This window comes from Camellia sinensis, chromosome 14, assembly GCF_055761805.1.
Source record: "Camellia sinensis isolate YWXY chromosome 14, ASM5576180v1, whole genome shotgun sequence".
In the NCBI taxonomy this organism is placed as follows: domain Eukaryota; kingdom Viridiplantae; phylum Streptophyta; class Magnoliopsida; order Ericales; family Theaceae; genus Camellia; species Camellia sinensis.
The window spans coordinates 19,492,734-19,507,112 of record NC_138974.1 but is presented as its reverse complement, the minus strand read 5'-3'; the positions used below and the strand labels follow the sequence as shown (position 1 = coordinate 19,507,112).

Sequence of the window (14,379 nt, the reverse complement as noted above, 5' to 3'; positions counted from 1 at the left end):
ATAAGCTCTAGACTTTACTGGAATAATTATAATACTTAATAACAAAAAAAGTATTAGATATTTTAACTTTATTTCAAGACAACTTACTGTTTCGGTGTGTTTCAGTGCACTTGGTTTATTTTGTAGTGTCTTTATGGAGAGACTACACATTTCAATTCTATAACTATGTTGTTTTGGTTTTCAGAAAGGGAAATATTTCAGCCATTTTCATGGAAACAAAACGAAATTCTCCTTGGAAATGAATGTAGGAACTCAATCTAGAGCACCCACGGCTTAAAGCATGCTGAAAAAGCATCCACAAATAATGATACAGATTTAAAAAATTAGAAATCGCATGGATGTGAGTACAAATATGGAACATGATGGGTGTGACTGCAAAGTGGATGCTCGCTAACAGTCCTATCAACTTAAGTGTGTAATGCAGATCTCTGTTGAGGATAATTAGTTCTGCTAGATAATACAGTATACTACAAAGAAATAACACTATCGCAATAAATGGAAAGAATAGATGAAAAGAAGCCAAATTATTTTTGAAGTCAAAATGTTGGAAAAAGAAAAATATCTTTCACCACTCAAGACGGTTGTAAAGAGAGAGGCCATGCATTTACTGACAAAACAGTTCACATTGGATGTTTATGTTTATGTTTTTATTTTTTTGTTTAATTTTGAATAAATTGATTTAGGGCACATGACACAAAGTTACACCATGAAATGTCATAAAAAGAAAAAAATGAGAATTACTCTATTTTAGTCATGGGACATTGAGGAATTTAAATATCATCAAGTTTTCAATGAAAGATTCATTAAAATCAAGACAAAAGAGACCAATTCCAAATCATTGCAAAGGATATGCTTAACATGTTAGCAAGGTGAACTGATGTAACCCAATAATACTATCAATTTATTTTTACATCTCTCTATCAATTTATCTTACATGGTATCAGAGCAAGGTTAAGAACCTGGTCATTCTGCTTCCCCGGCGGGCGGCAGCCTCGCCTTGGCCGCCCGCCGGACCTTTACACATACCCTGACTCCGCTGTAACTTCATCTCTCTCTCAGAAAATACCTTCATCAGCAGGAGCCTTATTCACTCCCTCAGTTGTTTCTGTGTACTTCTGGAGAGAGAGAGAGTAATGGTTGGATTGGAGTAGTGTAACTGTGTGGAAAGACGGCGAAGACTGTGCGGCACCACCCCAGCTTCTCTCTCCTCACAGCATTACAGATCTCTTGCATTCTGTTGATGCTTTTCTCTTTGACTGCGATGGTGTAATTTGGAAGGGCGATAAGCTCATTATGAGACAGACCCACAAGACTCATAGACCCAATCAGCGAGATAATCAAGTGCTAAATCAATCTGGGTCTTGCTCAGAGTTGGTCCAGCCGACGCTTTTGAACTTTTCAGCTTCTTCACACTGTCTTCCAACATAGCTAAAGCACCCAAATCTTCTTTCCCACCTGACAACATCAAATGCTGTTGCTGCCCTTAAAAACAACCGCCGCCGCTTCCGCCAGCACTCGCCGTAACAACAGTAGCCACCGACACCGCCGGCGGGTAAGCAAGCTCCACCGAAAACCGGGTCGGATCAACAATAGCAAGCGGAGGAACCTGGTAAGAAGAAGAAGAAGAAGCTCCGCCGCCTCGACCACCGGAAGAAGAGCGTTTGCAGTGGTTAGGATGGTGGTGAGAAGTAGAAGAAGGGAAGTGAGACCAGGAAGCGAAGTGGGAGAAACAGAGGAAATGGGTTTTGGGGCGGAATTGAAATTCGGGCAAGTCCCTCTCTTGAGATGCTCTGAAGCAGTCCTTGATGGGTTCGAAGCAGAGAAGAGAGCGTCACAAAGAGAACAACTCAATTTCACAGCTTTAGGCAATCCCGTATCGGAATTATGAACCAATATGGGTTCCAGGTGTGCCCAACACCAAGCCCCTTTGCCCTTAATCGCACTAAGTCAAGAATGGTGGGTGACAGATTGGATACAGATATTTTATTTGGCCAAAATGCTGGCTGCAGAACTCTCCTAGTCTCGAATACATACAAGAGAGGTGCATGCTTGAAACATGACAGATAGTATACAAAGAAGTTGTCTCCAACAACAATCCCACTACCCAATGCCCTTCGTGTTGTTTACAGCTGTGTTTTTCTTTGGTCATCATTTTCTTTTATTTTATTTTATTTTTACCCCATCATCCCCCACCTTTTGCATATACCCATACTTCTTTTTATTTTTAAACCAAAAAACAAAAAAAGTGAAGTGATTAAACAAATGGTGGGTTGGACAGTGGAAAGATGAGAGAGAGAAGGCATGTGGGTAAACATCAGATAGAGAGTGGGTTATATTATATTCAGAAAGTGGAGTGCTGGCAGTGGTAGACTCGTATTAATTGTCTCATCTCTTTTTATTATATTATCTTTATAAACAAAAAAAAAAAAAAAAAAAAAACATTATTTTTTATTTATTTTCTCTAAACCATTTTCCTTATTTTCCCATCTTTCATTTTTTATTATATTTTTATTATTTCTTTCTTTATTTTTCTTTCACATTATTTTTAATCTTTTTCCCCTTCCATTCATACCATATAGCTTTGCACACCATACCATATTTTATTCATCTCAGGGATCCACCCCAATCACAATTTTACAAAAAAAAAAAAAAAAAAAAAAAAAAAACACAACAGCAGCTTTGTTTTCTTTTCTGCAGCCGGCCACCAATCGACCTCACTTCTTCGCCTATTCCGCCGGTCTCTTCTTCTTGCCTCCGTCCTGGGCGGCCCTTGACGGTGTTGCCTCCGTGCTTCCTAGACCACCAAGCAAGTTTCCTCCTCCCTGCTCCTCCACTACCGCATATGGTGGACCTCCAAATCGGAACATCACGGTGGCCTTCCGCTTCAGCTCCTTGTTTTCTGCCCTTAGCACGCTTATCTCTGCTCGCGCATCCTTATACATGCGTTGGAGCAGAGCCAGCTGGGAGTTTAACTGCTGCACCTCATTTGTCCTACTCTGCAGCCGGTGCGACAGATTTGTAACCGCCGTCATGGACTCCACACATGCCTTCAAAGTATACTGATTGGCCTCCACATCCGACTGCACTGCCATTCTTTGCTCCACAGACCGCATCGGAAAGTTCAACGGAGCAAACTCCGGGGCGCTTGGTTGAGATTCCAGTGCCACCGCACCAGTTCTCTCTCTTGTTGACTCGTTGAGGTCGGGAAAGAGGGTGAGCAGTCCACGGGAAGACGAGGACGAGGCCATTTTCTGGGCAACAAAGTGTTACAGACTATTTTCTGGGCAACAGCGTATTACAGACTCTCTCTCAGCAAACGGAACTATCTTTCTCAGCAACACGAAGGATTTTTCAGAGGTTTCTCTCAGTTTTTTCTCTGCCTCAGCCTCTGCCTTCGTCTTGGTTATATAGCCAAGGCAGACACGCGCATCGCGCGACGCCAGCCGACAACACGGGCACGCTAGCCACGGCGCTCACGTGCCTCACCATCATGCCCGGCACACCTTTTGATAAGTTAGGCACGCCTTTTGATGGCACGCCTTTTTATGGATTGGGCACGCCTTTTGATGGCACGCCTTTTTTGACCGATTGGGCACACCTTTTGAGGGTGCGACTTTTTAAGGGTCCGACAAGACTCTGTAAACTGTCCCGACATTGATTCCGGTTAGCTCCTTTATGGGTCCGACAAGACTCTGTAAACTGTCCCGACATTAATTCCGGTTAGCTCCTTTATGGGTCCGACAAGACTCTATAAACTGTCCCGACATTGATTCCGGTTAGCTCCTTCAAGGGTCCGACAAGACTCTGTAACCTATCCCGACATTGATTCCGGTTAGCTCCTTCAAGGGTCCGACAAGACTCTGTAAACTGTCCCGACATTGATTCCGGTTAGTTTCTACAAGGGTCCAGCAAGACTCCGTAAACTGTCACAACAACTGTCACAACATTGTCTGCTACAACGGTCCGACATGACCCCATAAACTGTCTTCTACATCGGTCTGACACCGCCATCCAGTGTCCTCTACACCGTTATGACACCACCATACAGTGTCCTCTACATGGTTATGACACCCCCATACAGTGTCCTCTACAACGTTATGACACCACCATCCAGTGTCTTCACCAATGGTCTGACACGACCATACAGTGTCTCCTATCCTCTTTTTATTTTTTATGTATTTTCTTGTTTTGTTCCTCTCTTCAAACTCAAGTTGGTTAGTTTCTATCCTCCTTGAGTTTGCGGGGGGCTGTTAGAATTTACCATCACCTACCACCACTACCACCTCACCTACTCCACTAAACCTAACCCACTACACCATTACCACCTCACCTACTCCACTAAACCTAACCCACTACACCACTACCACCATCCACTACACCTACATCTATATAAGGAACCATTTGTAATAGACAGAAAATAAACAAGATATATCAATCAATAATACCATCAATTTATTTTTACATCTCTCTATCAATTTATCTTACAAACCCACACGGGCGTCCTAGTGGCTATGGGGTTGAACATGGGAGCTCCACTATGGGGTAATTCTATGAGGTCTTGTGCAACTCTCATCGGAACAAAAAATACTCTGGCTTAATTGATATGTATGGTTTGCAGGTGATTGTGCGTATCCAAAGTTCATCATAAGACCTTGCACTAGATGACAGGGTGGGATGGTTGAAGTTTCCCATCATCAAAAGAGAAAAAGGTGAATTTCTAGCAACGAAGGCTATAAGATGAAAGTGTTCACAATGAGGGAGGGCGGGGTGAATCACTTGTTTGCACTTCCACTATATACTTCAATTCAAGTAATTACTACATTTTAAAATTATGTTGATTTCAAAAACGAACAGTTTAATTTCTAAAAATGTGACAGTTTTCAAAATGATTGTGGATCATAAACAAAAGTAATACACGAAGGGTTACTCATGGTAGAAATCCGTTAAAATGAAAAACTTACATTTATATTATATAAATATCAGTCAAACATGTCTAGCTTTTGGTGATTATTACACTCAAAAGAAAGGTAGATTTGAGAGGAATAAGGTTTTGACTAAGTAGGATAGACTCGGACAGTGTTACGAAAAACCGCTAAACTGCTGATAACCTAGCAAATTACATTTTGGAACGCATGTTCCGAGTATATTTTTGTTCCAAAATGGTCAATTTAGCAATCCAAATTGATCCCAAAAGTTTTTTTTTTTTTAATATATTTGCTTTTATCAAATATAATGAACTAAGTATCTCCAATGGAGCTACCAAAGCTATAATTTAGCAAAAGTGACAAAAAAAGAGTCTCCAATGGCCTGCTATTCTACTTGCCAAAGATAGTAGATGCCATTTCTGTTCTCAAATGTGGTAGGTTGAATAGCAGGTGCCAAACATGCCACATCATCCAAAGTGATTCAAAATGGTAAATTTAGCAATCCAAAGTGATCCCAAAAGTTTTTTTTTTTTTAAATATATTTGCTTTTATCAAATATAATGAACTAAGCATCTCCAATGGAGCTGCCAAAGCCATAATTTAGCAAGAGTGACAAAAAAATTTAGCAAGAGTGACAAAAAAAAGTCTCCAATGGCCTACTATTCTTCTTGCCAAAGATAGTAGATGCTATTTCTGTTCTCAAATTTGGTAGGTTGAATAGTAGGTGCCAAACATGCCACATCATCAAATATCAACAGATTTTTGGCTCCAAATTCAGCTGAAAAGACATTCACTAGAAAAATCTCCCAAATTCGATTTCAGATTTTTTTACTTTTTAGCAAATGCTTTCAATTTTTTTTTTTTATTTTTAATTTTTAGATCTATACACTTAAAAATATAAAATTTACACAATTTTTTTTTTTTTTAAAATTCATTGAATACAACAAAATACTAAAATATAAAATTGTTTTTAAGAACTCTAAACCCAACAGATTGTTTTCTCTGCTTTCTCATCAATCAAACTGAAGTTTAAAACAATAGATATTGAAGAATAACAATTTGTCAATAACAGGGAAGTCATATCTAGACGAGTAAAGCTGAATAAATGATAAATTAAATGCTCTAGTTTAATAAACAAATCAAGGAATAGAATCAAGTCCTAAAACTTGGTGCTCGGCTTCAGTAGAAGCAACTGAGAAGCATATCTCACATGAATTGCTTGAAGTTGCTAGTTCGAGATCATCAGAGTTGAATTTGATAGCGAACATGCTCTACATATTTCTTCGAACGAAGAAGAGAGAGAGAGAGAGAGAGAGATTGCTCTCATCTAAGATGAGAGCAAGATAGAAAGGGGGTTGGGGTTTCTCTTGAGATATGTGAGGTTCATTCTAGAGGATAGATCTCAGTCGTTGGATTGTTATTAATCAGCCGTTGGATTGCAGTAGATTGTGCTATTTTGTTCATTAAAAAAAATAATAAATAAATAAATAAACTGTAAAATAGAAGTCTAACAGCTATAAATAATTTTGAGTATTTTTCATATTCCAATGTAATTTTGTTTTTTGTAGTGGTTTGTTTTTTGGTGGGGTGAATTATATTTAAATTTTGTTTTTCAATTTTTCAATTTCTTTTTCATTTTTTATATTTGTCTAGTCGGGTATAATGTAAATATATAATTTTTTTTTTTACAAACAGTTAAAAAAAAGTCACAAAAGATTACTGATACAATCCTTTTTTAGATGCTCAGAAAAGGGTGGCTTAACATTTCACTAGAAGCATTATAGTTCAAGGTGATCATGATTAGTATTGTTGAATAAGACAGGAAAAGTGTTATAGTATTAGTATTTATCAACAAAAAAAAAAGTGTTAATAGTATTAGTATCCGAGGGATGCCTTGAAATATTTTCGGCTATGACTGCAGGTGCAGATCTAAGAAGCACAGAGATAGACATTGCAAAATTAGGATACAAATACAGCAAGCATACAACAAAAACATATAATACATATATGTCTATGGCTATAATCATATAAATTTAGGGCACAAAGCTTTAGGAGGCATCAATAAATGTGCGGGTGTATTTTATTCCCCTCACTTGTTTCTACATATTTACTTTAACCCCAATTCATTTTTCTAAAATTGCAAAAAAAAACCCACATAGGTGTCATAAGGAGTGTCCAAAAACAAGACACACATGTCCATATAGTGTCCCCTAAGTGTCCTACATAAGGTAATACTTCAAAAAATTGACACATCATGTATCAGACACCAACACGCTGTGGACATGTATGGGACACGGTGATGGACAATATCATGCATGAGTAAAGAAAAAGACAGTTGTATTGATAAATGGAGAATACAAAATGTTAATCTGCTCTGAATTCCAGAAACAACCTCATTAAAAGATTTATAAGCTACATATGTAGGTCACTAGTCCAACAAAATCACAGACATGATTACTGATGCAATCCTTTTTTAGATGCTCAGAAAATCCACCATCATTAACTTAAAAATTGAGCAATAACAAGTGCAGTTCACCATTTTTTTGCAGAACTGAACACAGAGACAATATTAACTAAAATCCACAAACAGAAATACATAGCCACGGCCCATGCAGAGTTCATGTGTTTGGCACCTATATGTTTGTATATGTTAGTGTGAAACGCAGTCCATGGCTTGCATGCCGCAAGTGCTTTCAAGTGAGTACACTGGGCGTGAGGGAGGGTGTGAAACAAAGTCTCACATCGCCTAGGTACTAAAGTAATATTAAGCATATAAGCATGAGGGCACCCTCACCTTAATAGCTTAGTTTTTGGGGTGAGTTCTACCCAAGACCGTGTAACAGTTAGATGCAACACTCCTGTCTGGTCCACAATCATAATTTATAAATGTTATGTTTTCAAATTTCCAAAAGATTATAATGATTAACTAATTAGGCATTTCATCAAGACAAAATTACCTCAGACTACAAATAAATAATTAAAAAGAAGCTAATAACCTGATCAAATTTGCGTCCTTGGATTATATCCGCAAGAGCAAGACAAGAAGCCTCGCGTGAACGCCAAAGCCTAGACCCACATTGTATGAATAAATCATCAAAAATAATGTCCAAGTGTTCATCAATTGTTCTCTTTGAATCTTCCACCAGTGATTTCCAGATGTGTGCCATTGCATCCTAAAGCATAGCACGACTAAAAGCAGTGAGCAAAGACCATAGTGAAAATAGTCATCAAAATTTATGGTTGAATGGATATGCTATTTAATTTCTCAAGGTGTTTCAAATTCCAAAGAAAAACGATGTAAGTGGTGGCATGTGGAAACCTGCAAAATAATCAACAAATATTGAATGCGGTAAATCAACGCCAGAGGAAACTTGAACAGCAATCATACTCAAAGAGCCTAATAAACATAACACTTGCTCCAGCACAAGAAAGGAGGTGTACCTGCACATTTTTATCAGGATCATACTGGTATCGAACAAGCCTTGGAATCAATAAACGAAGGTGTGGCTGTAGAGCATCCCCTGCTTGCTTGGCTATCTTAGAAAACCCAAATGCAGCACCCCTCTTGGAATTCATAGAAGCCTGATAATTAGCCAAATCCATGAACTTATAGATCAAGTCTGGCTGTCCCATCTCGTTTGCCAGATTGCAGAGCTCCTTATAAGTGCTAAGTTTCCCTCCACTGAGACTTTCACCAATAGCACCTTCATGGAAGACCTCAGAGTCTTCTACAAGCTAAATAACAAACTATAGAACTTCAGATATTTTTTTCTGAACAAATGATATAGGAAGGGAAATTGACATTACCTTAACAGCTCTCTTTCTTTTTCCTGAACCAGTTAGTGTGCCAACTAGTGCATTTACTAAATTCTTCTTCATTGAAGCATCGCCAAATTCATAGACAATACTCAGTCCTTGGGATGCCAGCTCCTGAGTAAGTTCATTTTGCTCACCTAGTAGGTGGGTAAATGCTTCCTGCATTCATGTGGACCAGGTTTAGACTGATTCTAGTCTGTAATGCTGGTCGGAAATTGAAATAAAAAATTGATAGTAATAGATGTCTTAACATCTAGAAGGACTTTCACAATAGTGGGTTCGTACAGATCATGCAAATGTTTCCAATTGCTGCCACACAATTGATATTGGGAAACAATAGAACTGATCATAAAACATTATTAAGAACAAGCATGCTTTTCACGGTTGGGATGCCTTAAAATTGATCGAGGCACGAGTTTCCATGCCTTATCTATTTAGCAATAAGTGTCATGTTCAGATTCAGTATCTAACAGCCATAATAGGTATAGCAATTGGCATATAATGTAGTTCACCTATATGTTCACAAAGTTAGAGCCTCTTTGAAACATTAGGAAGCAGAGAAGGTATTCAGGCTTTTAGATAAATTGAGATTTGGGACTAGGGTTCAAAAGCTACAAGTTCACTGGACTTTCTAGATGAATTTGTTGGTTTCAATATGTGCAAGATGATTGGGCTTCTTAAAGTGTGATTTACATATCATAACAACTACAACAATAACAATGGCAATAACTATAACAACTATTACTATAAAGATAACAAGTCTCAATAGCGACAAATAATATATTAGCAGCATAGTACAAAGATCGAAAGGAAATTTCAAGAAGAAGAAGAAGAAGACAACGATGATAACAATGGAGAAACCATCACACTCACTAACAGTTAAATGACAAAACTAGGGTGCAGGTTGCACCACACAAGCCTTTCATAGATTCATACATTGGAATAATTTTTAGGGCCATATTCTGTGACTTTGAGGTACACATACATAAATGAAGTATACATTACAAATTGAAAGAAAGTTGACTTGCTAATAATAAAATATAGGAAAGCAAAATTATCAAAAAAGAATCAAAGACAACCAGTAGGTATTTGTAAAGACATGTTAACATTACAAAATTGCCGATTAAAAAAACGTTAACATTACAAAATCATTTTACAAGGAAAACACACATTAGCCACCAGAACAGCCTAAACCTACAATATGAATTTTCAAAATGTTCATAGAGAAATTTTTTATGATGGTTACTTGGGATCTTGTGAGCTCTTTCAAGCCCAGAAACTAAGAGATTTGGAAGAAGGCAATTTCGAGGCTAGTCAGGCTTTGTCTGGCCTGGGCAATTAAGATGATTCATCAGATGATACAGACATAATTTATAAGTGACACAGATGGTGATGAGGAGGATTCGGTCATTCAGCAATGTTACTATGAAATTGGTGCTTAGTTCATTGATTATAGCTAAGGGAAACACCATACAAATTTTTTTTCTTTTAACAAATCACAAGTTGCACAACCTTTCCAATCTACGTGAGGGTAAGGGTAGTACGGATTCTTCTCCATCTCATGAAGGTGTTTTTGTTCCAACTCCTCCTTTTATGTCTAATTCCAAGAGAGAAGCACTTAATGGGGGTGGGTCTCATCCCATGTTGTTTTCTGGTTGTTTTACAGCCACCGGTTTGGGTTGTCCTAATGCTGCTATTATTATAGATTTTTTTGGGTAAGTACTATTATTATAGATTATCATGAAAGTAATGAGATATGGTTGACAGATTTAAGAAAGAGTGCTTCCTTTTCTCATGATCAAAATGGTTGGGCTCATTTAACCCAGTTGTTAAAAAATATGGGTTTATCTTTGGCAAGTTTGAATAATAAAAGGAATGGGAAGGACAAGGAGGGTTATACATCCAAAGGAAGGAAAGCTCTGAGAGATGAGTAGTAAAAGAAAGGAGGGTGAACTGAAGCCCAAAAGGATGATATATGTAATTAATGGTTGGAAAGGAATGCTAGGGTGTTTGATGCGATTTGGGACAAAATTTGAATACAGCGTAAAGTGCAACCACATCATACTGAATGTATTATAATGCTATTGACAAACCTGGATATCTGGAAGCATTTGTTGGATGCTTGGGTGATGGCCACAATACATTGTCAGTGATAGTAACCAGACGGTTCCAGCACAACGCTCCTCTTTTTTGCTACTGTATAAAAGATCATCGAAAAGCTTTCTAGTAATAGCATTTCTAACCATGACACAACAACCTTCATTGGCTTCAGGCTCTGTAGAGCTATATCTTGAAAGGGATGCAGACACATCTACTGTCAGAAAGTTTGAACTTGTGGAAAGTGAAGTATAGTTGGTTTTGAGAATCACATCAGCAGTCACAGGAACACTGCCCCACAAAAATGACAGAGCCTCGCCAGCTGCAAACAGGATGTCCTCAACCTGCAAACCCAATGTGCAGGAAGTGAAAGCTTTTCTACTATTATGGAGAGCCATGCTAAAAACTCATTGTACATGAATAACAAAAGATTTCCAAACAACCCGACGAATTTTTTGCCTACCTTTGAACGGCAAAGACTGAAAATCAAATCAAGGGCGATGTTTAGATTGGAAGAGGATGATTCATTTACAGACATATGACCCAGGGAGAGAACAATTTTCTGGATAGCTTTGATATCATCGCTGGAGAGTAGCTTGGTCAACTTTTCATGCAAGACTGATAAGATGGCACCTGCAGTGTAAACAGTAATTGAATAAGATCACTTCCACATAGTTCAAAATGCATGTAAAACCAATAAGCTTATAACAGCAACTTAAGAACTTTCACCTGAATTAGAGTCCTGAAGCAGAGGCAGAGGGACCCGTAGTCCAATATGACCTAGAGCTTCCATTGCAACAGAAGCCATTGTAGCAGTCTCAGAGTTAACGATATCAACCAGGTATTTTGCTGTAGCCTGGAGCAATGATTCTGAGACCTGTCAGGAAATAAATGTCAGAAATCATCTCATTAGAAGAAAAGAGAAGAAGAAGAAGAAGAAGAAAAGGTTAAGATAAAGAAATGAAATGTACTACAATATAACAAAGACTGTATTCAGTTCACAGATTAAGAAAATGAAACCAAAGACCAGAAAATTTAAGCGCCAATTTTCTTTTCTTTTTTTTTTTCATTTGTTATTGGAACAAAGAAAAATACATGGGCATGCCAATTACTAGAACACAGCACTTTTTAAAGTTTGGGGCTATATCTTTTACCAGGCATTTGTAATGGTTTCAGTATTAAAAATGTCAGATTGAGGCATCAAAATAAGAGGGAAGAACAGAAAAAAGAATGTCCAGAATTTCAAGAAAAATAGGAATGGCAAAGCGATGAATAAAACAGGTAACCAAGCCTAGAAAATAATACAGTGATAACCAGGATTGGGGCACAGATGGGATGGTTATCAGTGGACACATCAAGCCTGTGATGGTTTGGTTTTAATAGCCTCTGCTCCCCTGAATATTATTAAACTCAAAAATCACTCTGCTCAATGGGGCTGGTTTCTAAAATATATGCCACGTTTTAAAAGACTCTAAAATTCAATCAACTTTTGCTATTAGGTACGAACTCAATATCAGTAACTACACGCAAGGAAAACTTTCATTTTGCTTTTCTGCTGAAACAACATAACAACATTCTAAATATATTCAATTCTTCTAAGCATCCAATTAAAAGCTCTGTAATTTGTTTTTCTGCTGAAACAATATAACAACATTGTAAATATACTCAATTCTTCTAAGGATCCATGTAAAAGCTCTGCAGAAACTTCATGAACGATGAGTGAATAAGATGCACCTCCCACACCATACAATGTCTCAGACTCTCAGGATTAGCACGTTCTGCCAAGTGAAGACCCAACATGAAATCGTGGCACCTAAAAAGTTTGTTCAAGCTATATATCTAACGAGTAGTTCAAGCTATATATCTAACGAGTATCATTCATTGTATTCTTTCCAATTTACATTTTAATGATCATGTCCCAAGAAAGCCTTGTTGTCTTGCCTGCTTTGCTTTCCTTTGTCAAGCGTCAACATAGAGTCAAGTGAGGTAGATCAGGGCTCAGAATTCTTTCTAGTGGCCATTGAGATGAGGCTTCCCCTTTGCATCAATTCTGTTTCAGTGGCAATTTTGTCTGGAGTTTTTTTTTGATAAGCAACATGTAATGTTTGTTAATGAAAAGGATTACATCATGGGACAAGAAGTCCACTGAAAGATTCAAATAACAGAAAAAAGAAAAAAAGAAATACAAACAACTCTCCAATCTGTATGTACCAATAAAAAACAAATGATTCCCCTCAAATGGACAAACATGGCATAGTCTGCCAGGCTTAGCATGTATTCAAACCTCATCATAGCCTTAAGAAACCTATCAAATCAATTTCTAGGAGATTGTTCAATCCATAAAGTCGCCTCCCGAAATTTCGGTAACTCTCCAATTTCTAAGAGATTGTTCAATCCATAAAGTGAAAAGAAGAAATACAATCAACTTTCGAATGTTGAAGCTTCTGAAGATAGATTTGAAACGGTGGAATGCAAAGGTGTTTGGTAGTTTGGAGGTTCAAAAGGTAAACATTCTGACAGAGATGCAGGGGTTAGATGAGAAGGAGGCTGGAGGGGGTCTTTCTGAAGAGGACTTGGCTCATCGGGATGGGGCTCGGAAGGAGTATGAGTAGGTTGCTCAGATGGAGGAAATTAGCTTTCGACAGAAATATAGATGTTTGTGGTTGAAAACTAGGGATCGCAATATGAAGTTTTTTCATCGAATGGCGAATGCCCATCGGCAGGCAAACCAGATAGGGAGGTTGAAGGTTAATGGTGAGGTTCTATCATCGAAGGAGAATATTAGGGCTGGCATTGTGGGTTTTTCTCAGCATTTGTTGTAGGATGAGGGGGATGTGTGGAGACTGGGTTTGGAGAGGGTGGAGTTTGATACTATTTCTTAGGCGAATAGTTTGATGTTAGAGGCCATTTTTAAAGGAGGTGCTCGATGCGTTGAGGAGCATGCCCGGAGATAAGGTACGAGGGCCCTATGTTACATGGACTCGGCACTTTGGGCCGAAGTATCCGTGTCGACATGACACGACACGGGTGCGGGTGTGGGATCTATGTCGGATTCGCTTGTTCTCTCTCGGACACGGCTCTTCATAGAGAGCAAAAGAAATGAAAGAGGTGAGAGCAAAAGAGAACCTGGTCGAAGCTTTATCCAGTCGATCCAGTCGAAGCTCCATCCAGTAAAAGATCGAAGACCTCCAATCGAAGCTCCATCCTTTCGATCCAGTCGAAGATCGAAGCTCCATCAGTCGATCGAACAGTCGAACACCCCAGAAGACTTCGAAAAGCCCCCCTCTCTCTCTCTCTCTCTCTCGCCTTCTCTCTCGCGATCGCGATCGATGGCTTCGCTTTTCTTTCCCTCTCTCTCTCTGTCGTTCCTCTGTCTCTTGATTCATATCTCTATTCGTATCTATCTATCTATAATAATAGTAGTTAAGGAACTGAATAATAAATAATAATAACTATTATTATCTAGGAAGCACGGATACAGATACGGGATACGGATACGATATGATATGGATACGGCGATACGGAAAAATTTGAAAAACTA

At 38.4% G+C, this 14,379-nt stretch overlaps 1 protein-coding gene across 1 annotated transcript in view; it reads right to left on the bottom strand.

The window, feature by feature from the left end:
• Positions 1–14,379, bottom strand: part of LOC114322390 (uncharacterized) — a 94,252-nt gene that overhangs the window by 29,745 nt on the left and 50,128 nt on the right. The window contains exons 18-23 of the mRNA XM_082906174.1: positions 11,568–11,715; positions 11,302–11,471; positions 10,835–11,182; positions 8,733–8,900; positions 8,367–8,660; positions 7,922–8,098 (exon numbers count right to left, since the gene is read on the bottom strand). Of these exons, the coding sequence (XP_082762300.1) occupies positions 7,922–8,098; positions 8,367–8,660; positions 8,733–8,900; positions 10,835–11,182; positions 11,302–11,471; positions 11,568–11,715 (1,305 nt within the window). The remainder of the gene's footprint in view (positions 1–7,921; positions 8,099–8,366; positions 8,661–8,732; positions 8,901–10,834; positions 11,183–11,301; positions 11,472–11,567; positions 11,716–14,379) is intronic.